We start from the raw sequence: 27,985 nt of genomic DNA on the forward strand, positions 1-27,985 counted from the left end.
ATGTAGTCTGCAGGTTCAATCCCCAGCACGCCCCTCCAATAATAATAATGGTAATAATAATAGTAATAGCAATAATTTTATTATTTATACCCCGCCCATCTGACAGGGTTGCCTGATCTGGGCAGCTTCCAACATATATAAAAACATAATCAAACATGGAAAACCCTGAGTCTCATTGCGCTCAGGTCCCTCATGCGGGTTTCCCATTGAAGCATCTGCGGAGGCCACTGAGAATGAATAGGATGAGGAGGGCCAGGGGCCTGATCCACCAGGAGCCTCTTTCTAGGCTCCTAACACTGAAGAGTTTTCTTGGCAGGGATACTGGAGTGGCTTGCCGGTTCCTGCTCCAGGTTCAACATCAAAAAAACGAAGATCATGGCCACTGGGCCCATCACCTCCTGGCAAACAGAAGGGGAAGAAATGGAGGCAGTGAGAGATTTTACTTTCTTGGGCTCCATGATCACTGCAGATGGTGACAGCAGCCACGAAATTAAAAGACGCCTGCTTCTTGGGAGAAAGGCGATGGCAAACCTAGACAGCATCTTAAAAAGCAGAGACATCACCTTGCCAACAAAGGTCCGTATAGTTAAAGCTATGGTTTTCCCAGTAGTGATGTATGGAAGTGAGAGCTGGACCATAAAGAAGGCTCATCGCCGAAGAATTGATGCTTTTGAATTCTGGTGCTGGAGGAGACTCATGGACCCATGGACTGCAAGAAGATCAAACCGATCCATTCTGAAGGAAATCAGCCCTGAGTGCTCACTGGAAGGACAGATCCTGAAGCTGAGGCTCCAAGACTTTGGCCACCTCATGAGAAGAGAAGACTCCCTGGAAAAGACCCTGATGTTGGGAAAGATGGAGGGCACAAGGAGAAGGGGACGACAGAGGACGAGATGGTTGGATGGTGTTCTCGAAGCTACGAACATGAGTTTGACCAAGCTGCGGGAGGCAGTGGAAGACAGGAGTGCCTGGCGTGCTCTGGTCCAGGGGGTCACGAAGAGTCGGACACGACTAAACGACAACAACAACGCTGAAGAACCCAAGGGCCAGCCTTGCTCCGGACCATCCCGAGCCGGCCATTGCCTGGCGCAGCGCTTTGGAGACGTGGAGCGCTTTTTACGCATCTTGCCAATCGCCTTTCTTCCTTGGGAAGAACGCACGCCTCCCACCCTTGGGGAAAGCCTCCCTCTACTGTCCAGGCCGGGAAGGGTTAAGGGCTGCTTCCTCCCTCCTCCTCCTCCTCCTCCTCCCCCACCTCCCCCTCCCTCCCCGGCGTGCAGTGCGTGCTGACGGAGGCAGGTGATCCGACCGCATCGCCTCCCTCCAGCATCCTTCTCCGCCGGGCGCGCGACTGGGTGCGGTCCGCTCTCCTCTCTGCCGCAGCCGCAACCAGCGCGGCCGTCCTTGCGCCGCTGCCGTCGGATGGCGATGGCCGGAGCCCCGAGGCGCGCGGCTCTTTCGGAAGCCTGACTCGGTGTCTGCAAGCAGTTGAGCCGGAGAGAGAGAGAGAGAGAAAGACAGGCAGACAGACAGAGCGAAATAAAAGAGGTGGGGCTGCAAGGCCGGATCTCTCCCCCCGCCATCCATCACCCCTCCGTCCCCTCTCTCAGCCATGAGGCTCCGAAAGACCCCCCTTTCTCCTCCTCCTCGGGTGGGCGATGCCCTTTGAAAGCAAGCGGGTCTCCGGTCTCCCTTTTGGGGCTTGCCCGCGCCCTCTGCTTTGGATATTGGCAAATCGGATATAGGACAATTTCCTCCCCATCCCTGATCATCATTCTCTTGGGGTCTCCGGACACTTCAACCCCCTGCCAAAGGGAGAGGCTCCGAATTTGTTTGACCCTCTTTTCTGAATGACTCTAGATTTTTATTATTATTAATTGCTGGGTGTTTGTTTGTCTTACTTAAGTGGGGTTCCATCTCTGATCAAGCTTGGGTGCTTTCGCCAACCGCACTTTGATTTTTTGTGCAAAATCACGCCTGTAACGTGAGGGGGAGAGAGAGAGTTGGGTCGCCACTGAGCTGGTGGCTCCCATTGTCTCTCTGTGTGTGTGTATCTATCTATATCTGGGGAGGGGGAGGGAGGTGAGCAGGTGCTCCCCAAACGTGGAGGGAGGGGTGGAACTGGACCAGGCTGCCAAGATGGCCTGGCCTTGCATCAGTCGGGCCTGCTGCATCGCCCGCTTCTGGAACCAGCTGGACAAAGCTGACATCGCCGTGCCTTTGGTCTTCACCAAATACTCGGAAGCCACCGAGATCCCGGGGACCCATGTCGTGGTGCAGCAGCAGCAGCAGCAGCAGCAGCACCACCTGCCACGCCCATCCTCGGCCATCGAGACCCAGCCCTCTGCCCTTGGCGGGGGTGACCTGGATGCGGTTGCCAGGGCGACCTCTGCAGCTGTGGACCACGCGGCCCCGGGAGGCCATCACAAGCCCGGGCAGCAGCCGAAAGACCCGTCGGCCGACTCGGTGATGCGCCAGGACTACAAGGCTTGGAAGGTGCAGAGACCCGAGCCCAGCTGCAAGCCGAAGAGCGAGTACCAGCCGTCGGACACGCCCTTCGAGAAGGAGAGCCAGTACCAGAAGGATTTCCGCGCCTGGCCCATCCCCAAGAGAGGCGACCATCCCTGGATCCCCAAACCTATGCCCATTCCTGCGGTGGATCTGGACAAGGGCTCCAAGGAGAGGCCTGGGAGCTTGGAGAGGAGGAGGAAGACCCACGTGGCTCCAGAAAAGGAGGAGAGAGGGAAGGAAGAGGAGGCCAACCCCACCAGGCCTGAAGAAGGGAGGGTCAAGAAGACCAAGAAGAAGGTTCTTGTATCTGAGGGAGACCCGATACAGCAGCAACAGCAGGTGGCGGCCGGGTACTCCACGTCGCTCGACACCAGCAAAGGACGGGCGGCCGTGGATGCGCTCAACCGGCAGATCAAGGAGGAAGTCACAGCCCGGGTGAGCACCTCCTCCTACAGGTAAGAAGCCCAGCAGGTTGACCCGTACCTGGTAGGACTTCCTGCTTGGTCCAGTCGCGTGGTTGGAGGTGGGCCTGACCGCCAGGCGGAGGGAGGGGGCAGGCTGAATTCATGGGAGATGCTTGGATCTTTGTCGCTGGGAATAATAATAATAATTTATTTCTACCCCGCCCATCTGGCTGGGTTTCCCCAGCTACCCTGGGTGACTTCCGACAAGGATTAAAAATACAGTGGTACCTCGGGTTACATACGCTTCAGGTTACAGACTCCGCTAACCCAGAAATAGTGCTTCAGGTTAAGAACTTTGCTTTAGGACGAGAACAGAAATCGTGCTCTGGCGGCACGGCGGCAGTGGGAGGCCCCATTAGCTAAAGTGGTGCTTCAGGTTAAGAACAGTTTCAGGTTAAGAACGGACCTCCAGAACGAATTAAGTACTTAACCCGAGGTACCACTGTACATCAAAATGTCACACATTAAAAACTTCCCTGAACAGGGCTGCCTTCAGATGTCTTCTAAATGTCAGGTAGTTGTTTCTCTCTTTGACATCGGATGGGAGTACGTTCCACAGGGTGGGTGCCACTACCGAGAAGGCCCTCTGCCTGGTTCCCTGTAGCTTTGCTTCTCGCAGGGAAGGAACCGCCAGAAGGCCCTCGGAGCTGGACCTCAGAGTCCGGGCAGAACGATGGGGGTGGAGATACTCCTTCAGGTCTACTGGGCACAAACCACAAGGCGGTTCTCCTCCATAAGCCACATTGACATGAGGAACATCAGAATCTGCCTTATATACCACTGCTCCATCTAGCTCCCTGTTGCCTGCACTGACCGGCATCAGTTCTGCAACGTTTCAGGCAAGGGAGAATCTCCCAACCCTACCTGGAGGCCCCAAGAATTGAAGCTGGGCCTTCTGCAAGCAAAGCAGATGTTCTGCAGCCCAGCTGCTGCCATCGCCAAAGGAGATTGTTGGTAGGACCCGTGCTATGCATGCAGAATCTTCCAGGTTCCATCCCTGACATTTCCCATTGAGAAGATGCTTGACTACGGGGCTAGGAATGTTCTCCTGGGTACCCGAAGAGCCTCTGCCATTCAGAGTAGACAATATGGAGGCAGGTGGGTCAGTGGTCGGCATATACATGTTTGTATGAATGGTTCTCTCCTTTTACAGTTTGCATTCAGATTAGTGAAAACCACGCAGGAAAAGTCCCTAGGGGATTGTTTCCCAGATCAATAACTGCGGGGGCACATTATATACAGTGGTACCTTGGGTTAAGTACTTAATTTGTTCCGGAGGTCCGTTCTTAACCTGAAACTGTTCTTAACCTGAAGCACCACTTTAGCTAATGGGGCCTCCTGCTGCCGCAGCGCTGCCGGAGCACAATTTGTGTTCTCATCCTGAAGCAAAGTTCTGAACCTGAAGCACTATTTCTGGATTAGCGGAGTCTGTAACCTGAAGCGTATGTAACCTGAAGCGTATGTAACCCGAGGTACCACTGTACATATTTCGCCCTGGGAGTCAAAATATTTTGTGCCAATTTTGCATGCTGTGGGAGATAAACTTCTTTCTTTTTTCTTCCTCCAACTTCAAATGCAACAGATTTCATGGTTTTAGAAATAACAAGTGTCGACTCTAGTTCTGCCTCCAGAGCTGACGATGAAATTCTGTAAGAGGCTCTGAAATTTTGCCATCCTTGAATTCTCACATTGACAGTACAAAATTTCACACCTGGAACTGAATTTATGCACCCAGAACTTTGACATTTGCTAAGAGAATTCTGTTGGGTGTTCCTAATTCTGCCATCTATAAATCTCTCCCCCCCCCAAATTATATGAGGGTACATATATGAACTTGCAGAATTTTATATTAATTTATATTTCTGTGCCTTTTAAAACTTCTGATTGCTGTCATCCATTCAGTTCCTTTCACAGGATTCATATATATTTTAAATCATCATAACCTCTAAGTAGTTTACATGAAACAGAAAACATACTTTAAAATGACTGATAAGCTCAGATGTTAAAAACAAAATGAAACCAGCAGATTAAAATATATATATATATAAACTAAAATTACACGTGAAAATACATGTTGAATTGACTGAGTAGTCTGAGTAGTCATGCTTCAACAAAAAAACCCCCAGTATTAGCAGATCCTGAAAGACACACTGGCCTAATATCACTGGGCAGGGAGTTCCAAAGGATAGGCCGTAATACAGAAGGCTTGATTCCTTGCAAGACCAGAAAGAACATTATGTAGCCTTTGTGAAACTACATGTGGTTGGAGAGAGAAAGGGCTGGCCGGCTCAGAAGAACCGAGGCTCAGAAGGATTTAGGATTATATCTTTAGCCAAGGGTAGCAGGATAGCTCTCTGAATCTTGTTCTACTACAGTTCCCATCATTCCTGACCATCGGCCAAGGCTGATGGGAGTTGTAGTCCAGCATCTTCTGGCAGCTGGCCCTGTCTTAAGACACCTGACTAAGACGGCAGCCGCACCATATGCTTACCTGGGAGCAACTTGCCTTGAACCGAAGGGCGGTTCCTTGAGAGGAGACCTGCGTAGGGTTGCAAATCAGCAATCAACAGCTGGCTGTTTTCAGTTATGACCATAGCTGTCAACCTTCCCTTTTTTTGCGGGAAATTCCCTTATTCCCGCCGCTATCCCTGATTGTTAGATATCCCGTAGACTGTCCCCGGGACAGGGGAGGCTGCTGATCCCTTATTTTCGAGGCTGCTGGTCCCTTATTTTCAAATCTGAAAGTTGACAGCTATGGTTGTGACCCAGCCGTGTCTTAATCTTTGAATGCTAGTGGAATAGTGGCTTTAGTAGAAATGTTATAAGGAACTAAGTACAAATAGATTATTAATGCATTAAAGGGAAAAAATAAGGTTAGAATATGTTAAGATAATTACAGGACAGAAAACAGAGGAAGATGGAAAGGAATTGCTGAAACAGTTAACTGAAGTGGAATACAAAAAGGGAGGTGTGAGGAGGTCGTTGAAACAAGTGAATGAAAGATAAGATATTGAAATTATTTGATGTGTCTTAAATTGTTTTTGTTTTGTTTTGTTAGTTTAATGTCTTAGTGTTAGTGTTATGTAGTATCTTTGTTTTTGTATTGTACTGTATTGTTTTGTTTAATTTTTTTTCTTTTGTAGTGTTTAAACTGTTAATAAATATTATTTTTTAAAAAAAGGAATAGTAAGTCTCGGGCGTGGCATTCTCAGTTCCTGGGGGCTGAGCAGGGAATGAATGGGTTGCAAACAGCAGTTCAAGGAAACTTATTTCTTGTGTATGATGCTGTCATACAGGCAGCTTCCCATTTAAAGAGGAGTTCTATTCTAAGGCATCATGCATTTAAATGAAATTATGTGTCTGTCCATCTATATTGATATCTAATCTCTCTATCGATCTATATGTTGTTTTTTTATTAAAGGATCGCTCACAAGGGTACATGCAACACCTCTGTTTTCAACAACAACAATAATAATAATAATAATAATAATAATAATAATAATAATAATAATAATTTATTATTTATACCCCGCCCATCTGGCTAGGTTTCCCCAGCAGCTCTGGGCTGCTTCCAGCAAAATATTAAAATACAATAATTCATCAAATATTAAAAGCTTCCCTAAACAGGGCTGCCTTCAGACATCTTCTAAAAGTCAGACAGTTGTTCGCAGTGGACACTCGGGTTGTAAATGTGATCTGTGCGGTTGCAACTCGCAGCATTCACAACCCGCAGCAGCGCATCTGCGCACGCGTGGGTTGTGATTCAGCACTTCTGCGCATGCGCAAAGCATGATTTAGCACTTCTGTGCATGTGTGACCGCCGAAACCCGTAAGTAACCCGTTCCAGTACTTCTGGTTTCCGATGGTCTGTAACCCAAAAAAAAAAGCAACCTGAAGCGGCTGTAACCCAAGGTATGACTGTATTTCCTTGACATCTGATGGGAGGGCGTTCCACAGGGCGGGCGCCACCACTGAGAAGGCCCTCTGCCTGGTTCCCTGTATGCACAGAGTCCTTTCTCCAGTTACATTCGCTGTGTGTCACTGCTTTCATGGACATTGTGAGGTTGGGGGGCAGTGTTAGATACTCGGGGGTGGGGGGGACTCGGTGCCAAATGGCTCCTTAAACTAAGGTTAAAAGGTAAAGGTAAAGGGACCCCTGATCATTAGGTCCAGTCATGGCCAACTCTGGGGTTTTGACGCTCATCTCGCTTTATTGGTCGGGGGAGCCGGTGTACAGTCATGTGGCCAGCATGACTAAGCCGCTTCTGGCAAACCAGAGCAGCACATGGAAATGCCATTTACCTTCCCGCCGGAGCGGTACCTATTTATCTACTTGCACTTTGATGTGCTTTTGAACAGCTAGGTTGGTAGGAGCTGGGACCGAGCAATGGGAGCTCACCCCATCGTGGGGATTCGAACCGCCGACCTTCTGATTGGCAAGTCCTAGGCTCTGTGGATTAACCCACAGCGCCACCTGCCTCCAGTCTGGTTGCCATTTTGGAGGCGAGATGGCTCTAAAGCCTCATTTTTCAAACGATGAACTGACTGTGATCAGGACCTGATTTAGGTTTGATGAGGCCCTAAGCTACTCAAGGTAATGGGGCCCTTTATATGTCCAGCTGTCCTTTGTCAACAACAAATTGTTGCAGTTTTTGTTGTTGAATATATGCTATATGACAATTTATGGACCTAATAGGTATCTCAAGCCATTTGCACATGTTGCCATGCAACCAGTCCATGCAGAATGTAGGCACCCTATATAAAGAAATGAGCAAAAACAATGATATTTTAGGGAGCAGGCTAGCAGGCGGGGCCCATGACTTACATCATAGGAGCCTACACAACACAAAACACTGTTGCTGTATGTAGGTTTTATTTTATTTGTTTTTTTATCTTATATTTTAGAAATGTGCACCCAGTGGTTTTTTCCTTTAAATTTTTTGGGGGGCCCCAAGAGAGTGGGGCCCTAAGCTATAGCTCGTTTAGCTTATATGCAAATCTGGCACTGACTGTGATTGATTCTCAGATGAACATACCCCCAAAATTTGTTCGTAATACCAAAAAAAGGGGTTGTAATCCAAGAATAGTTTGCAAACCGGGACACGCACTTCCGGTCTTGACGTGTTTGTAATCCAAAACGTATGCAAACCTGACTGTTTTTAAACCAAGGTACCAGTGTACTATTAGAAATATATAGAGGCAGATAGTTATGAAATGATTGTGAGGTTTTGTAAACTAACTGTTTATATTTGGACTTTTCTGCTGTACTTTATTGGAAGGAGAAAAATAAGCATTTCCTTAATAACAATTTAAACAATTTGGTTAACTAAAACAATAACATTATAGCATACGTATCCACGTTTGTTAACCGATGTGGTTAAGCAATTAAAAACACACACACACCCCTTAGACTGAGTTTTGGCACACAGGAAAAACTTAAAACTTATGTAACTCACTCTTCTTCAAAAACAAGTATCTGTGATAATATCTTGTCGTTAGAAAAAAAACTGCTCCAAATAATCTTACAGAAACCTCTGAAAGAGCATGACTTTGTGAATGGATTAATGGAAAAAATTAAACATTGCATATAAAGCCTCATGCTACGTAATTAAAAACAAATCCGCATTTCCTGGTGAATAGCCTTTGGACTTAAATGTAACTTAAATAGAAAACTGTCTTTAGAAAGATTCCCCCCCCCCCAAAAAAAAGCATTTTAAAAAAAACTGATTTAAAATTTTAAAAATCCAATTTAATTTTTTAAAAACTAAATCTGATTTTTATTATTTATTTTTTTAAAAACAATTGATTGATTTTTTAAAAAATCATTGATTTTTATCCACCCTGGCCAGTTTCCAGGCATACCTGCTGCTTGCCAAGAGGGGGAGATGCAAAGCAAGGGGTGGTCGTGGCTGTGTAGACCAGGGGTCAGCAAACTTTTTCAGCAGGGGGCCGGACTATATTTTGGAAAAAAAAAATAATGAATGAATTCCTATGCCTCACAAATAACCCAGAGATGCATTTTAAATAAAAGCACACATTCTACTCATGTGAAAACACACTGATTCCCAGACTGTCCGCAGGCCGGATTTAGAAGGCGATTGAGCCGGATCCGGGCCCAGGTCTTAGTTTGCCTACCCATGGTGTAGATGCACTGGCGAAGCCGATCCGGTACTCCCACCGCCCAAACATAGTTGCTCCTCACCCCTTCCTTTCGCCATTTCTTGTTTCCCTCGCCCTTCTCCTGTGTGTGAGGACCGGTTATCATTTAGCAGAGCACCTTGCAAATTTTCTCTCTGCCCTCGTCGGTCAGCACAATGCCATCCCTGAAAAGCTGGGAAGGCCGTCAAGTCTGGAAAACAGGAATAGAATCGTAGGTCTTCCAGATGCAGTTATATTTAATTAAAAGGGACGCCGTGAATCATCTTCTGGTTTTCTAAAAAGGCACTGCAGAGCGCTCCTCCCATTTCAATTAGCCGCGACTGTGTGCAGAGAGCCTTTCGGCATCCCTGTTTCCTAAAAAGCACCCACACACCCGCCAGTGAAAAACAGGGCTGATTTTCTGCTGTGTGGGGTTTTTTTTTTTTTTGAGAAATCTCCTTCGGTTTCTCCAATGGTTTTGCTACATACCTTTAAAAAGTGACGGTGTGTGCGTGTGTGTTTGATGTGTGTATGAGAGAGAGAATGCTCTTGCTTCTCCTTTCCTTAAAATAATCAAGGATAACCAAAATTGTGTGACAGTGTTAGTGCAGACAACGCAGCGTTCAGAACGCTTTGCTGCTCTTAGTTTCAGTGAATGGAATCCACATGTAAAAATTAAGTACAGTAATTCTTGTCTGGAAAGGTGGTTGGTCGACCGTGGCTGTAGGAGCAAACATGGCAATGGCTTATTATTTCTCAATATTGTTAATGCATAAAACCATGGGTAGGGAAACTATGGCCTGGGGGCCGGATCCGGCCTAATTGCATTCTAAATCCGGCCTGCAGACGGTCTGGGAATCGGCGTGTTTTTACATGAGTAGAATGTGTCCTTTTATTTAAAATGCATGTCTGGGTTATTTGTGGGGCATAGGAATTCGTTCATTTCCCCCAAAAAAATTTAGTCCGGTGCACCACGAGGTCTGAGGGACAGTAGACCGGCCCCCTGCTGAAAATGTTTGCTGACCCCTGGCCAAGAGGCTCAGTGGTTCAGACCATGTGCTGGACTAGACAGGCCTCTGCAGAACTCTCTCTGCGCACTGGCTCGATGGTTTGGCTACTTTTCTTAAATCAAAGTTTCCTAATGCACACAGGAACACTTGATCCGTTCCATGGGATAGGCCTAATCCACTCCCACGTAAATTGTTCCCACTCCCACATGAATTGTTGTAGGGCCTGCCTGGTGTTTTTACATAAGTAGAATGTGTTCCTTTATTTAAAATGCATCTCTGGGTTATTTGTGGGGCATAGGAATTCGTTCATTTCCCCCCCCTTCAAAATAGAGACCGGCCCCCCACAAGGTCTGAGGGGCAGTGGACCGGCCCCCCTGCTGAAAAAGTTTGCTGACCCCTGCATGATAAAACAGACAAGATCTATGGGTCAATACGCACAATAACCTCCATTTTTAAGGCTTTGAGCTGGACAATGATCAGGCTGGGGCTGGTGGGAGTTGTAGGTGAAAGTACTGGGGGGCAACAGGTTGGGGAATGCTGTTTTTAAGCGCATCCTAGAAACGGACAACGGAGACAAATGTTTTTGCAAATGCATGCATCACAACTACGGCTGCAATGTTTGCTTGAATGCTTAGTCAATCGGTAGAGCGTGTGACTTAATCTCAGGACTGTGGGTCCTAGGTGCATATTGGGCAAAAAATTCCTGCATTGCAGAGGGTTGGACTAGATGACCCATGGGGTCCCTTCCAACTCTGCAGTTCTATGATTCTAATTAGAATGATTTGATTAGATAAGATTGATTGATTGATTGATTGATTGATTAGATCTGGTTTGTTTGTTTGTTTGGTTGGTTGGTTAGATGAATTGATCTATTAGATGAATTAATCAACTGTCAATTGGTCAACAGGCTAATATTATTGTTATTTTTTAAAAAGTTATTATTTATACTCTTCAAATGTATACATTTCATTAATTTTACAATCATTTGAACATTTCAAGGTTTGACTTCCTTTTGTTTTTTTAGCAAGCCCTGAAATTGTACATTGAAGGCATCTGCCTGATGTCAATAATGAATCCCTCAATGTAGGTGCTGCCACACTAAAATATCAATTTATTAAGAATGCAAAATGGGTATTGTTGTTCTTTAGTTGTTTAGTCGTGTCCAACTCTTCGTGACCCCCTGGACCAGAGCACGCCAGGCACTTCTGTCTTCCACTGCCTCACGCAGTTTGGTCAAACTCATGCTGGTAGCTTCGAGAACACTGTCCCACCATCTCGTCCTCTGTCGTCCCCTTCTCCTTGTGCCCTCCATCTTTCCCAACATCAGGGTCTTTTCCAGGGAGTCTTCTCTTCTCATGAGGTGGCCAAAGTATTGGAGCCTCAGCTTCAGGATCTGTCCTTCCAGTGAGCACTGAGGGCTGATTTCTTTCAGAATGTAGAGGTTTGATCTTCTTGCAGTCCACGGGACTCTCAAGAGTCTCCTCCAGCACCATAATTCAAAAGCATCGATTCTTCGGCGATCAGCCTTCTTTGTGGTCCAGCTCTCACTTCCATACATCGCTACTGGGAAAACCATAGCTTTGACTATACAGACCTTTGTCGGCAAGGTGATGTCTCTGCTTTTGAAGATGCTGTCTAGGTTTGTCATTGCTTTTCTCCCAAGAAGCAGGCGTCTTTTAATTTTGTGGCTGCTGTCACCATGGGTATTATGTGGCACCTATAAATAACGATTTGCTTGGATAAGACTTACTTGGGTTTGCTCCTTTGCTTCTCAGCTGTGGAGGCTGCACACCAGCCAAGCTGCAAAACTCGCTCATCTTGAGATCTGGGAGAGATTCTGGTGGGATTGGTCACTGGCTCAGTCAAAGGCAGCTTCACGTGTGTGGAAGGGGATGGGTGGGAAAGGCAGGTGAAAGCATTTGTGCTGTAAGACGGGCAACCTGTAAAACAATATTATATCGTTTGCATTTAAGCGTTTATGCTTTACACAACGAAAAGGCCCGAGGGATTTCAGGTCTGATGCAATAAGACTGCTGGTGCGGATGGTGACAAAAAAAGGGACAGTTAAACACAGTGGATAATATTTTTAAATACACACACACACACACAAATCAAATCCCTGTTTAGGGAAGCTTTTAATGTCTGATGCATTACTGCATTTTAATATTTTGTTGGAAGCCTACTAGAGTGGCTGGGGAAGCCCAGCCAGATGGGTGGAGTATAAATAAATTATCATCATCATCATCATCATCATCATTATCAAAGACAGTCCTTGTGGTTTCAGTGGATGTTATGTCCAAGTTAGGATGCTATATCCTGTTCTCGCTATGTGAATGGACCTGTTGGATGTGACTATTTAGATCAGGAACGCCCAGACTCTGTGATGGTGTCAGATTAGGGTGCTAAGAGCAGGTCAAGTAAGGACTCACATGGCGTCATTGAAGTCAACTATTTATGCAAAGAAACAAGCAGCTCAGGAGGAGATTGGGAGCACAACTCTGTCCGGTCGATCTTGCCTTGATGCCACAGTTCCCTAAGTCTCCTTCTCCCCTGGATCCTTCCCAAGCAATCTGAGACTTTGCCACCTTGCGTGTCTCTTCTCCATCCTCTTCATACCACTTCTGGTCCTAGGAGACCAGTGGGGGGAGGGGAACTGGTTGAAGCAGGAGGGGGAGACCCCAGCTGCTTCTGCAGCCTGCCTCTTGGTCTCCCTCCTCTTCTGCCTCTGATTCTGCACTGCTCTCTGCCACAGTTTCTTCCTGCTCACTAAACCCTGTTACTTCTTCAGCTTCCAACACCTTCTGCTCCCAGTCTTCTCCTTCTTCTCCCTCTGAACACTCATAGTTGTCCCACCACCAATCCCCAGGCTCTGAGTCTACTTCCCTTGTGGATTCCCCAGCATAGCTCTCAACTTTTCCCTTTTCTTGCAAGGAATCCTATTCGGAATAAGGGAATTTCCCTTTAAAAAAGGGAAACGTTGACAGCTATGTTCCCCAGCTGGTTCCTTCCATCATTCTCCAGCCGGTCCGTGACAGCTGGGGTCACAAGAGACCTGCTTATGGTGCCTGGATACATAAATGAATGAAATAGTGAAAGGTTTTGGCAAACCCAATGTCCCTGGCAACAGAGGAAGCCTCTTGTTATGTCTCTGTATGCTCTGTGGCCTCCCCCCTTCCATTCAGCTGGAGATGAGTCTTTCTCCAACCAGTGTAATCCAATTCAGTGATGTAGCAGAATTAGTTAAAGGGACCTCTGACCATTAGGTCCAGTCGTGACTGACTCTGGGGTTGCGGCGCTCATCTCACTTTACTGGCCGAGGGAGCCGGCATACAGCTTCCGGGTCATGTGGCCAGCATGACAAAGCCGCTTCTGGCTAACCAGAGCAGTGCACGGAAACGCCGTTTACCTTCCCGCCGGAGCGGTACCTATTTATCTACTTGCACTTTGAGGTGCTTTCAAACTGCTAGGTAGGCAGGAGCAGGGACCGAGCAACGGGAGCTCACCCCGTCGCGGGGATTCGAACCGCCGACCTTCTGATCCGCAAGTCCTAGGCTCTGTGGTTTAACCCACAGCACCACCTGCGTCCCGTAGCAGAATTAGCTTCCCTTTAAAAAAAGTTTTCCACTGTATATCTGTGTCAGTTCCTCCTGTGGGCTTTCTGAAGAGGCACACCCAGATTGGCAACTCACACAGAGAGAACGGAGTTGGCCTCCTCACTTTTACACACCCAGGTGCACTCCTGTTTTAATTCAGGGGGAAAAGAGTGTGCCTCAGAATCGGAAAAGGTGCTTCACAGATAGCGAGAGATTTGAGCCTGCATTTTCTAGTTGGTTTCGTTAACCACTGAATTTGCTCTTTAGATGTCATGCTGATTAAAAGAGTAGAATGTTCATTTTTGGTCCACGCTTCAACCTTTGCAGCTGCCTGGTTTTCGAAATCCCTGCTGCTTGATGAATAATACCCAAGTCCTGCTCACTTTCATTAATAATAGCATTGTCCGGCTAATCTCTGGATAAACATCTTAGCTCTTCTTCGGATACTATTTTGAGGATCCAAGTACCTGCCTGATATCCTGGCAGCCGAGCTTTGCCGGACATCAGTGAGCACAAGCCAACAGAGGAGCTTTTAGAAATACAACAGTTATAGCCCGTGCTTAAAGCTTAATGCTCCTGCTAAATCTTTGACAAGGTTTGCCTCTTCTCTCCCTCACCACTGTGGCCAGTGCATAAAACTCTTCTTGCACATGCTTAATAATAATAATAATCATTTATATCCCACCCATCTGGCTGGGTTTCCCCAGCCACTCTGGGCAGCTCCCAATAGAATATTAAAAACACAATAAAACATCAGACATTAAAAACTTCCCTAAACAGGGATGCCTTCAGATGTCTTCTAAAAGTCAGATAGTTGTTTATTGCCTTGACATCTGGTGGGAGGGCGTTCCACAGGGTGGGTGCCACTACCGACTGCCTGATTCCCTGTAACCTCACTTCTCGCAGGGAGGGAACTGCCAGAAGACCCTCGGAGCTGGACCTAAGTGTCCAGGCTGAACGATGGGGGTGGAGATGCTCCTTCAGATATACTGGCCCCAGGCGGTTTAGGGCTTTCAAGGTCAGCGCCAATACTTTGAATTATGCTTGGAAATGTTTTGGGAGCCAAATGTTTTGTGGTCTTGGCGGCCACACAGTGCAGGATTTACATATAAGCTAAACAAGCTGTAGCCTAGGGCCCCACTCTCTTAGGGGCCCCAAAAAAATTTAAAGGAAAAAAACAACTGGGTGTACATTTCCAAAATATAAGATGAAAAACAAAGAAAATAAAACCTACATTTTTTTTTAAAAAAAGGTAAAGGATCCCTGACAATTAAGTCCAGTTATGAACGGCTCTGGGGTTGCGCTGCTCATCTCGCTTTACTGGCCGAGAGAGGTGATGTTTGTCCGCAGACAGTTTTTCCAGGTCATGTGGCCAGCATGACTAAGCCGCTTCTGGGGAAACCAGAGCAGCACACGGAAACGCCATTTACCTTCCTGCCGGAACGGTACCTATTTATCTACAGTGGTACCTCAGGTTACATACGCTTCAGGTTACATACGCTTCAGGTTACAGACTCCGCTCACCCAGAAATAGTGCTTCAGGTTAAGAACTTTGCTTCAGGATGAGAACAGAAATCGTACAGTGGCGGCGTGGCGGCAGCAGGAGGCCACATTAGCTAAAGTAGTGCTTCAGGTTAAGAACAGTTTCAGGTTAAGAACGGACCTCCGGAACGAATTAAGTACTTAACCCGACGTACCACTGTACTTGCACTTTTTTTGCGTACTTTCGAACTGCCAGGTTGGCAGGAGCTGGGACCAAGCAACGGGAGCTCACCCCATCACGGGGATTCGAACTGTCGACCTTCTGATCGGCAAGCCCCAGAGGCTCAGTGGTTTGGATGCCAAGCAACCATGTGTGTGTAAATAATTAGGGTTGTGCTGGGTTCAAATGATGAGGCGACCTTCCGATCGGCAAACCCAAAAGGCTCAGTGGTTTAGACCACAACGCCACCCACATCCCTACATCATTTTAAGTTAGAGCTTAATATTTATTTTACCATTAATATACCATATTTTCCAGCGTATAAGACGACTGGGCCTATAAGACAACCACCCAACTTTTCCAGTTAAAATGTAGAGTCTGGGATATACTCGTCGTATAAGACTACCCCTCTTCCAACGCACACCAAATAAAAATTTAAAAGACCAGTCTCCAGTCAGGCTTGGAAATCTGCTCCACTTCCCAGTGGCCGGGGGCTTCTGGGGCCAATTTTCAAGGATATTTCTGCTTCATCTAGAGAGCTTGGTGTCCTCTGATCTAATTTGCTGTCGTTTTGTCCTTTGGTGGGGAGTTGCTGCAGGAGCTGCTGCTGTAGCCGGCGTATAAAACGACGCCCAACTTTTGAGAAGATTTTCCTGGGTTAAAAAGTAGTCTTATACGCCAGAAAATACAGTACTTCTTCTTAATTGCATTTCACTGTTAATATATGTCTTTATTTCATTTCAGTTCAACAATTACTTTGATAAAATACATATTTTGTTTTGCACAAATGGCTTGAGATGCCTGTTAGGTCCATAAACTACCATAGAGCATATATTCAACACAAAAAACAGCCCCCATTTGTTGTTGACGAAGGACAGCTAGACATATAAAGGGCCCCATTACCTTCAGTAGCTTCGGGCCTCATCAAACCTCAATCCTGCCGTGTGTGTGTGTGTGTGTGTGTGTGTGTAGGGTGGGGGAACTTGCTGAGCTCACCTCCATCCGTGCACCGCAAATTTATTGCCAGGTAATTACTTGTCTGCTCCAGTTACTGTGATGTGATGCAGTGGGGAAGAAGAGGAGGGTGTGTGCAGGCTTGCATTATATCACGGACGCTCCCCTCCCCTAAAGTGCTTTGCTGGCAAGCACTCTGGGCTCAGGTGTGCAGAGGTCAGCAGAGTAGCTCAGAAAGGGAGGGGGGAAATGGATTGAGCCGCTCGCTTGGCTACAAGCCAAATGAGAGAATGTCAAGCACAGCTTTTGAAGCGTCCAACCTCTGCGTTGTTAATGTAAGTATAACATAATATATAGCTAGAAAAGGAGATGGTGTTGGACTTTCAGAGGAAGAGAGGAGAACTAGCCCCGCTGTACATCGGGGAGGGCTGTGTAGAGAGAGTCTTTTCCTTTAAATTCCTAGGAGTTTATCTCAGTGATGACCTTACTTGGAAAATAAATACAACCCAGGTGGTTAAGAAAGCCCAACAGAGACTCCATCTCCTCAGAGTATTGCAGAAGAACGATGTCAGTCAACATTTGATGATCTCCTTCTACCGGTCCACAATAGAAAGTGCCCTTTCATACTGCATCACGGTGTGGTACGCTAGTTTGACATCAGCTGATAGGAAGGACATCAGCTGATGGTGTTTCCTGCTTGGCAGGGGGTTGGACTCGATGGCCCTTGTGGTCTCTTCCAACTCTATGATTCTATGATTCTAAGTGCCTACAGAGGGTGGTGAATACAGCACAAGATATTATGGGCTGTCCCGTGAAACCGCTGGAGGAAATAGTGGAAGAACGTTGCCTCAGGAGAGTGAGGAAAATTCCCAGGGATGATTCACACCCTGGATGGCACTTCCTTGATCTCTTACCCTCCGTCAGAAGATATAGAAGCCTGATTAGTCGCACCAACAGGGTAAAGAACAGCTTCTATCCGTGGGCTGTTAGGCTGCTGAATGAAAAGATAACAACAGGGCGACTGACTTTTGGGTTTGGTGTGTGTGTGTGTGTCAGTAAACGAGTGGAATTAAGACTAAGAGAGCTGGGGGGGGGGGGCTCATGTAATCTCACTGTATACAAGTTGTACAAGTGACAATAAAGTATTTCAATTCAATAACATAATATATAGCTAGAAAAGATAACAAATGGATTCAGGGGGCCCTTTTCAGGTAGAATCATAGAACTGTAGAGTTGGTAGGGACCCTGAGACAGGGGCGTACGAAGTGGGGGGCAGAGGGGGCGGGCCGGCCCGGGTGCCACTCTGGGGTGTGTGTGTGTGTGAGTGACAAGATGGCCCCTTCCTCCCCCCAGCTGTAGAGCGGCCAAGGGTGTGCACAGTTAGTATGGGCGCTGCTCGCACAGCGTCCGTATGGGCTGCCGCGCGTGCACACAGTGCAAGGGATGCCGCACATGCGCACTCTGTACGGACATCATGCGTGCGCCACAGGGCGGTTCACCCTGCCCCAGCTGCCGGAGAGGGTACCTCTGCCAATGCCCTGAGAGTCATCTAGTCCAGCCCCCTGAAATGGAGGCTCTGTATCCTTTCCTACCTCCAGTCCTAAGGACCCAAAAACACCTCCTGCCACATTCCTCTCTAAACATCATTTATGCAACAGATACAGAACGAACATATTCCATTCCTTATCATTCCACTTCCTGCCTTTCTATAGCTTTCTTTTGCAGCAGATATATCCGAAGGGCTTGTTTTCATTTTCGTTTCTTTTTCATTTTCGTTTTTATTATGTATTTTGTGCTTTTATATTGTGGCTTTATGTTGTAATGGCCCTGAGACCTGCAGGTGTAGAGGAGTATACAAATTTAATTAATTTGTTGTTTGTTGTTCCTTAGCTACTGAACATGCTCAATCTTCAGTGAGCTGCCAGTCATTGGCTCTGGCTCGGCTTATAGAATTATGGAACCGCAGAGTTGGAAGGGGGTCCCAGGGTCATCTAGTCCAACCCCTGCAATGCAGGAACGTCAACTAGAGCATCCAGGACAGATGGCCATCCATCCTCTGCTTAAAAACCTCCAAGGAAGGAGAACCCACAACCTCTCTTGGGAGTTTGTTCCACGGTCAAACAGCTCTTACCATCAGAAAGTTATTCCTGATGTTGAGTCAGAATCTCCTTTCTTGTAACTCGAAGCTGTGGGTTCCAGTCCTGCCCTCCAGAGCAGGAGAAAACAAGCATACTTCTCCTCCCATGGGACAGCCCTTGAGATATTTGAGGATGGCTGTCACGTCTTCTGTCCATTTCCTCTTTCCCAGGCTAAACACGCTTGGCTCCTTCAACCGTTCCTCATCAGGCTTGGTTTCCAGACCCTTGACCATCTTGGTTGTTCTCTTCCGCACACCTTTCAGGTATCTGGAGGTATCTGGTTGGCCAGCTCCCTCAACCGTTCCTCATCAGGCTTGGTTTCCAGACCCTTGATCATCTTGGTCGCCCTCTTCTGCACACCTTTCAGGTATCTGGAGGTATCTGGTTGGCCAGCTCCCTCAACCATTCCTCATCAGGCTTGGTTTCCAGACGCTTGATCATCTTGGTTGCTCCTTGCCTTCGGCTCTACCAATCACAGCAGTGACCAGCCACCACTGGCTACCATCTCTAGGCTCTTTTTGTCGGCCCTCACCACTCATGCTCACAGCTGTTCCCCAAGATAGCTGCTACTTGAACCCTCTGTCATTTTCCTTCGGGTTCTTTCCCGTTAACAAATCCACAAGCAGAGTAAGATCTCAGGCACGGAGGAGGACGGATGAATAATAGTTTTGGTGCGGTGTGCGGGGGTGAAAATTACTTTTCAGAGGCTTGCAGAACATGCAAACAAATAAACATACACTCCTAAGGAGTGGGTGTAATTAAAAGCTTACTGAATGCCAAATCAGGTCAAATCTCATGTCCTGTTACTTGCAGATCACAGCTGCTTCACAAACTCTCACAAAAACCAGTCACTTGCTGGCACTCACTTTTGTGAATGAGTTTGGCACACCCTGCTTTTCCCAGACCTGTGAAACTCATTCTTGTGAATGGACTAGTCACATGCCCCTGTGTTTCCAAGCTTGTCGCGTTCTTGCATTTTGAATATGGCCTTATTGAATGCTACAACCTATTCCCTTCCCCCATGCTATGAAACCTGCATTTTCTTAAATCTGGCAACGAAGACCTCCAAAACGACATCATCGGTGATTGATGTGAGCTTACCAGGAGCTGCTCAGATCATGGCAAATCTGTGTAGTCAACATGCAAACTTTTGCAAAATTCCTGCCTGCAAACTGTAGCTCTTATCTAGAGTCTTGCAAGAGGACATCGCAATGTTTTAGAGAAGAGCTGTCCAGACCAGGGGTCAGCAAACTTTTTCAGCTGTGGGCCGGTCCACCGTCCCTCAGACCATGTGGTGGGCCGGAATATATTTTTTGGAGGGGAAATGAACAAATTCCTATGCCCCACAAATAACCCAGAGATGCATTTTAAATAAAAGCACACATTCTACTCATGTAAAAACACCAGGCAGGCCCCACAAATAACCCAGAGATGTATTTTAAATAAAAGGGCACATTCTACTCATGTAAAAACACGCTGATTCCTGGACCGTCTGTGGGCCGGATTGAGAAGGCGATTGGGCCGGATCCAGCCCACGGGCCTTAGGTTGCCTACCCCTGGTCCAGACTCTTGGGAGCAGTAAGAGGTTTATTTCGGCGCTTTTTTGCGCTATGGCAATGTCCTCACAACATAACACCTAATACAAAGTTCTTATCACAGAATCATAGATTTGTAGAGTTGCAAGGGACCCTGAGGATTGTCTTGTCCAACTCTCCTGCATTGCAGGAATATGCTTCTGTCCCATACAGGGATCAAACCTGCAACCTTGGCATTATCGGCACCATGCTCTAACCAACTGAATTATGTCCAAGGATGCTTGCACCTTAACTCTCTCATTCATTTGCTCCAGGTGGGCCTGTGGTCCTTCAGATGGACTCTGACTGTCATCACCTGTCCCCACCCACCAAAGCAATTGCCCAGGAAGAAGATGAATTGTAGCCTAACTTCTTCTTCTTTGGCGATCACTTGTAGCCGAGTAAAATTGTCTTCCATAAACACGGTTTTAACAATGAGTCCGTAAGTGACTGTGGAGGCCAAGTCTGGATCCACATGTCCTTCCACAGTGGGGACATTGGTTTCCGGGCGGGAGTTGATCACAGTGTGGATTTGCCAAGTGTGCCTTCCTCCTAGCACGTTTCTCCCTTTTGTCCTGAGTTCGAGTGTCTTCAAAGCCCATGACACCTTTGGTAAAGGCTGTTCTCTAACCGGAGTGCTCGCAGGCCAGTGTTTCCCAATTGTCAGTGTTTATACTACTGTATTTTCTGGCAGATAAGACTACTTTTTAACCCAGGAAAATCTTCTCAAAAGTCGGGGGTCGTCTTATACGCCGGCTACAGCAGCAGCTCCTGCAGCAACTCCCCACCAAAGGACAAAACGACAGCAAATTAAATCAGAGGACACCAAGCTCTCTAGATGAAGCAGAAATATCCTTGAAAATTGGCCCCAGAAGCCCCCGGCCACTGGGAAGTGGAGCAGATTTCCGAGCCGGACTGGAGACTGGTTTTTTAAATTTTTATTTGGTGTGCGTTGGAAGAGGGGTAGTCTTATATGGCGAGTATATCCCAAACTCTATATTTTAACTGGAAAAGTTGGGGTGTCGTCTTATACGCCCAGTCGTCTTATACGCCGGAAAATACGGTACATTGTTTAAGATTTGCCTTGTGAGAGTCTTTAAACCTCTTTTGTTGACCACCAGCATTATGCTTTCCATTTTTAAGTTTGGAATAGAGCAGTTGCTTTGGAAGATGATAATCAGGATCTGAAAGGGTGCTGAGTCCCCATGCCAAATTTGTTCCTACACAGCTGAGACTTCATGCACAAAAATTGGGTAATAATAATAATAATAATAATAATAATAATAATAATAATAATAATTTATTATTTATACCCCGCCCATCTGGCTGGGCCTCCCCAGCCACTCTGGGCGGCTTCCATAGAAACCAAAAATACAGTAAAATATCACACGTTAAAAACTTCCCTGAAGGGCTGCCTTAAGATGTCTTCTGAATGTCAGGTAGTTGTTTATCGCTTTGACATCTGCTGGAAGGGCGTTCCACAGGGCGGGCGCCACTACCGAGAAGGCCCTCTGCCTGGTTCCCTGTAGCTTTGCTTCTCGCAATGAGGGAACCTCCAGAAGGCCCTCGGTGCTGGACCTCAGCGTCTGGGCAGAATGATGGAGGTGGAGACGCTCCTTCAGGTCTACTGGACCGAGGCCGTTTAGGGCTTTAAAGGTCAGCACCAACACTTTGAATTGTGCTCGGAAACGTTGCCTGATATGCCAACCTCAGAACCACTGAAGGTAAAGGACTGAGCCCAGAGCACCCTGGCATGTACCAGGAATCCCGATTATTCTTATATTAATCTCTCCTTTTATCTCTGGGTGCTTCCCACACAGTCTATCAGATTACATGTGAGCTAGGTTGAACTAAGCTCATTCAGGTTGACACCATTGTTATCCTTGGATGAGTGCAACTTGGTGATGAAGAAGCCCTCCCCTTTAACAGTCTGTCTGGTTGATTTCCTGTCTGCCTTGACCTTGAGATCCCTTGCATCTTTTCCCATGCTCCCTGGAGGTTCGGAGCAGCATCTAGCAATTATAATTGTAATAGAAAGTGCCTGGTGATGGATGGAAGGTCCATAAGGATTCAAATTATCCTGATGGCTTTTCTTGATCCATAATTTGCACTGCTTTTCTCTCTGTCTCTCGCTTGCTCCACTCCTCCCCACATCAATAAATATTATGGGAGTAACTCAGCAGGTTATCTGCTGACTTCAGCTTCTTCCTCTGTGGCGATCCCTCGTAGCCGAGTAAGATTGTCTTCCATGAACACAGTCTTCGTAGTGAGCCCATAGGGGACTGTGGAGGCCAATTCTGGATCCACATGTCCTTCCACAGTGGGGACACAGGTTTCCGGGTGGGAGTTGATCATATTGAGGGTTTGCCAAGCATGCCTTCCTCTTGGCACATTTCTCCCTTGTGTCCTGAGTTTGAGCGTCTTCAAAGCCCATAACACCTTTGGGAAAGGCTGTTCACTCACAGACCAGTGTTTCCCAGTTGTCAGTGTTGAAAATACATTTTTTTAGATTTGCCTTGAGAGCGTCTTGAAGCCTCTTTTGTTGACCACCAGCATTACGCTTTCCATTTTTAAGTTCCAAATACAGTACAGTGATACCTCGGGTTAAGAACTTACCATATTTTTTGCTCTATAAGACTCACTTTTTCTCTCCTAAAAAGTAAGGGGAAATGTGTGTGTGTCTTATGGGGCGAATGCAAGCTGCGCAGCTATCCCAGAAGCCAGAACAGCAAGAGGGATTGCTGCTTTCATTGCGCAGCAATCCCTCTTGCTGTTCTGGCTTCTAAGATTCAGAATATTTTGTTTCTTGTTTTCCTCCTCCAAAAACTATGTGCATCATGTGGTCTGGTGCGTCTTATAGAGCGAAAAATATGTTCTGGGGGTCCATTCTTAACCTGAAACTGTTCTTAACCTGAGGCACCACTTTAGCTAGTGGGGCCTCCCGCTGCCGCTGTGCGATTTCTGTTCTCATCCTGAAGCAAAGTTCTTAACCCAAGGTAATATTTCTGGGTTAGCGGAGTCTGTAACCTGAAGCGTCTGTAACCTGAAGCGCCTATAACCCAAGGTACCACTGTAGTTGCTTTGAAAGACGATCAGGCATCTGCACAACATGACCAGTCCAACAAAGTTGATGTTGAAGAATCATTGCTTCCACACGGGTGATCTTTGCTTCTGTCGGCACCTCCATGGCAGACCACATCAGCTGCAGACCACCATCCAGAAGTGAGCTGACACAGGGTGTTTTACCACCCAGTGCAATAAGAACACAGGAAGCTGTCTTATATGGAATCAGAACATTGGTCCATCTAGCCCAATAGTGTCTGCACTGACTGGCAGCAGCTCTCTCGGTTTTTTTGGGCAGGGGACATTCCTAGTCCTACCTGGGACCTTCTGCATTCAAAGCATATGCTCAACCACACTCCAACTGTCCAAGAGGTTTGCTTTCGTTCAAACTCTTGCAAATTTATTTCCTTTATTTTGTTTTCAGTTTAGAACATTTGTAGGCCAATGCCCAAGGATGCGGGTGGCGCTGTGGGTTAAACCACAGAGCCTAGGACTTGCCAATCAGAAGGTCGGTGATTTGAATCCCCGCGACGGGGTGAGCTCCCGTTGCTCGGTCCCTGCTCCTACCAACCTAGCAGTTTGAAAGCATGTCAAAGTGCAAGTAGATAAATAGGTACCACTCCAGCGGGAAGGTAAACGGCGTTTCCGTGCGCTGCTCTGGTTCGCCAGAAGCGGCTTAGTCATGCTGGCCACATGACCCGGAAGCTGTACGCCGGCTCCCTCGGCCAATAAAGCGAGATGAGCACCGCAACCCCAGAGTCGGCCACAACTGGACCTAATGGTCAGGGGTCCCTTTACCTTTAGGGACGCAGGTGGTGCTGTAGGTTAAACCACAGAGCCTAGGACTTGCGGATCAGAAGGTCGGCGGTTCGAATCCCCGCGATGGGGTGAGCTCCCGTTGCTCGGTCCTTGCTCCTGCCCACCTAGCAGTTCGAAAGCACGTCAAAGTGCAAGTAGATAAATAGGTACCACTCCAGCGGGAAGGTAAACAGGGTTTCCGTGTGCTGCTCTGGTTCGCCAGAAGCGGCTTAGTCATGCTGGCCACATGACCTGGAAGTTGTACGCTGGCTCCCTCGGCCAATAAAGCGAGATGAGGGCCGCAACCCCTGAGTCGGCCACGACTGGACCTAATGGTCAGGGGTCCCTTTACCTTTACCTTTAGGCCAATGCCCATTTTTTCTCTTACACTCATTCTCCAGGGCTAGCAAATAAAATAAAATGAGACAGCTGCCTCAGGCAGGGACAGCAAGGTGTTGGGAGTTTTGGGGGCCATTATTATTATTATTATTATTATTATTATTATTATTATTATTATTATTCTACTACTACTACTACTACTTTTTCAGCTGGAACTCAGTTCTGTCACCACTTAGGTGGGCGCCATTGCCATTCTAAAAGAACGAGGGAGGTGTTCGTGGTGAATTCTGGCACCCCTTTCCCTAGAAAAATAGCACTGGTTATTATTAATTTTATCCCCCGCCTTCTTCCCCGACAGGGGCAGCATACAGATAAAAACAAGAACCGCTAGAAACATAGAAAAAATAATAATTGAAAAGCAACTGATAGAATTAAAACCATCTATCTAATCTATTGGGATGCGGGTGGTTCTGTGGTCTAAATCACTGAACCTCTTGGGCTTGCTGATCAGAAGGTTGGCAGTTCGAATCCCCGCGACGGGGTGAGCTCCCATTGCTCTGTCCCTGCTCCTGCCAACCTAGCAGTTTGAAAGCACGTCAAAGTGCAAGTAGATAAATAGGTACCGCTCCGGTGGGAAGGTAAACAGCGTTTCCGTGCGCTGCTCTGGTTCGCCAGAAGCGGCTTAGTTGTGCTGGCCACATGACCCGGAAAAACTGTCTTCGGACAAACGCCAGCTCCCTCAGCCTGTAAAATGAGATGAGCGCCGCAACCCCAGAGTCGTCTGCGACTGGACCTAACTGTCAGGGGTCCTTTACCTTTTTATCTAATCTATTGAAACCATACAAATAATTGCAATAAAAGTGGGATAGAACCAACTCTTTCATGAAAGGCAGTCAGTTCCCTAAGGCCTGTTGGAACAAAGGTGTGGGCAGAAGGGCAGAAAGGAGGAAACAACAACAACAACAATTTATTATTTATACCCCACCCATCTGGCTGAGTTTCCCCAGCCACTCTGGGCGGCTCCCAATCAAATGTTAAAAACACTACAGCATTAAATATTAAAAACTTCCCTGAACAGGGCTGCCTTCAGATGTTAAAGATAGGATAGCTGCTTATTTCCTTCACATCTGAAGGCAGGGTGTTCCACAGGGCAGGCGCCACCACCGAGAAGGCCCTCTGCCTGTTTCCCTGTAACCTCACTTCTCGCAATGATGGAACTGCCGGAAGGCCCCCGACACTGGATCTCAGTGTCTGGGCAGAACGATGGGGCTGGAGATGTTCCTTCAGGTATACAGGACCGAGGCCTCTGAACTTCTCCAGAAAGGGAGTTCAAAAGTTGCCTGGGGGCTGCCACCACAGAGAAGACCCTCTCCTGCATTCCCACCAGCCATGCCTGTGAGGGTGGTGATACGGAGAAAAGGGTCACTGAGTCTTCCTTGTGTCACCTGCATTAGTCTTTTTTTTTTAAAAGATATTTATTGAAGTTTTACAAAAACATAAGTTTACAAAATGAAAAAAGGTCATATAAAAAGAAAAAGATACAAAAAAAGAACATAGAAAAATACATGAAAAAGAAAAAAGAAGAATAAAAATACAAAATACAAAAGACTTTGAACTTTGTAACTTTGAACTCATTAGCTTATTTCCTTGGCCTCCTCACACCTCCCCTTTTTGTATTCCCATTTAAATAATCCAATCAGCAAATCCTTACCCTCTTTCGTTTATCTTAACTCTGTATCTTAACATATTATAACTCTATATTTTCATCCATTATCAATTCATTTTTGCATATTCTTATTAACTTTGTTGCTAATGCCACTTATTTTCAATCCAACATCATTTTAACATTCATTAATTTTACAGTATTTCTGAAGATAGTCTTTAAATTTCTTCCAGTCTTCTTCCACCAACTCTTCTCCCAGGTCTCGGATTCTGCCAGTCATTTCCGCCAATTCCATATAATCCGTCACCTTCATCTGCCACTCTTCCAGGGTGGGTAGCTCTTGTGTCTTCCAATACTTTGCAATAAGTATTCTTGCTGCTGTTGTTGCATACATAAAGAAAGTTCTATCCTTCTTTGGCACCAATTGGCCGACTATGCCCAGGAGAAAGGCCTCTGGTTTCTTCAGGAAGGTATATTTAAATACCTTTTTCATTTCACCTGCATTAGTCTACCTCCCTCAGGAGGGCGCTGTCCAGTGCTGAAATAGCATTCCGCCGCCAGTCAACTTCTCTGAGTTGAATGATGGGAACATCTTGACCTTTACTCCAACCACAAGCATATCTTGGGCTGGTCCACTCCTGCAGCAGACAGCAACGGGGAGATTCCTGCGTACCTGTGGAACTCCCTGCCACAAGATGTGGCGATGACCGCTAGCTCCAAGTGGCCCTTTTATCAGGGGATGTTTATGGCAGGAATGTTTGGCCAAGGAGGAGTGCAGCTCTTGGGATGAAGAAAGGGCTCGTCGCTTCTGGTTTAAGCGACGGGTGCTTTCTTCCTTTCTTGCACTGCAATTCGTAGGAACCTAGGCTAGCTGTCTTACAGTGAATCAGGCCACTGGTCCATCTAGATCAGTGTTGCCAACACTGACTGCCAGCAGCTCTTTAGGGATTCCCAGTTATATCTGTAGATCCTGGGGCTCAAACCTGGGACTTCCTGCATACAAGGCAGTTGTTCTGCCACTGAGCCTCTTCCCCAGATTAGGAATCATATTGATAACACAGGGAGCTGCCATAGAATCACAGAATTGTAGAGTTGGGAGGGAACCCAGGGGTCATCTAGTCCAACCCCCTGCAGTGCAGGAATCTCAACTAGATCATACTTGATAGATGACCATCCAGAGATGGAGAATCCATTCGACCTTCCAAGGGAGTCCATTACAATGTCAAACTGTTGTCGCTCTCAGAAGGTTATTCCTGATGTTTAGTCAGAATCTCCTTTCTGGTAGCTTGAAGATGTTGGTTTGGTTCCTACTCTCCAGAGCAGGAGAAAGCAATCATCATCATCATCATAGTAATAATAGTGATTTATTATTTATACCCCGCCTATCTGCCGGGTTTTCCCAGCCACTCTGGGTGACTCCCAACAGAATATAAAAAAAGGGTTAAACCACCACACATTAAAAACTTCCCTAAACAGGCTGCCTTCAGACGTCTTCTAAAAGTCAGATAGTTGTTTATTTCCTTGACATCTGATGAGAGGGCGTTGCACAGGGTGGGCGCCACCATTGAAAAGGCCCTCTGCCTGGTTCCCTGTAACCTCACTTCTCGCAGGGAGGGAACTGCCAGAAGGCCCTCGGAGCTGGACCTCAGGCTGAACGATGGGGGTGGAGACGCTCCTTCAGGTCTACTGGGCTGAGGCCGTTTAGGGCTTTAAAGGTCAGCACCAACACTTTGAATTGTGCTCAGAAACGTACTGGGAGCCAATGTAGGTCTTTCAAGACCGGTGTTATATGGTCTCGGCGGCCACTCCCAGTCACCAGTCTAGCTGCCGCATTCTGGATTAGGTGCAGTTTCCGGGTCAGCTTCAAAGGTAGCCCCACGTAGAGCGCATGACAGTAGTCCAAGCGGGAGATAACCAGAGCATGCACCACTCTGGCGAGACAGAGGGCAGGGAGGGTCTCATCCTGCGTACCAGATGGAGCTGATAAACAGCTGCCCTGGAAACAGAATTGACCTGTGCCTCCATGGACAGCTGTGAG

At 47.0% G+C, this 27,985-nt stretch overlaps 1 protein-coding gene and 2 long non-coding RNA genes across 4 annotated transcripts in view; 1 reads left to right on the top strand and 2 right to left on the bottom strand.

The window, feature by feature from the left end:
- The window catches only part of LOC310761006, a 177,755-nt gene extending 152,780 nt beyond the window's left edge, over window positions 1–24,975 (bottom strand). The window contains exon 1 of the long non-coding RNA XR_014547174.1: window positions 24,776–24,975. This is a non-coding gene — a long non-coding RNA (uncharacterized lncRNA). The remainder of the gene's footprint in view (window positions 1–24,775) is intronic.
- Window positions 1,279–27,985, top strand: part of MAP6 (microtubule associated protein 6) — a 64,593-nt gene continuing 37,886 nt past the window's right edge. Inside the window, exon 1 of the mRNA XM_083609994.1 lies at window positions 1,279–2,966. Within this exon, the coding sequence (XP_083466120.1) occupies window positions 2,140–2,966 (827 nt within the window). The 5' untranslated portion in view covers window positions 1,279–2,139. The remainder of the gene's footprint in view (window positions 2,967–27,985) is intronic.
- Window positions 9,176–18,575, bottom strand: LOC310761008. Of its 2 annotated transcripts, none has more exons than XR_014547176.1 (3): window positions 18,504–18,575; window positions 11,874–12,047; window positions 9,176–9,324 (listed from the first exon to the last, which is right to left on the bottom strand). It is a non-coding gene; the product is annotated as an uncharacterized lncRNA (long non-coding RNA). The 2 variants fall into 2 exon arrangements; XR_014547177.1 differs by having other exon boundaries at window positions 11,874–12,063.

This window comes from Podarcis filfolensis (genome assembly GCF_964270895.1).
Source record: "Podarcis filfolensis genome assembly, chromosome: 4".
In the NCBI taxonomy this organism is placed as follows: Eukaryota; Metazoa; Chordata; class Lepidosauria; order Squamata; family Lacertidae; genus Podarcis; species Podarcis filfolensis.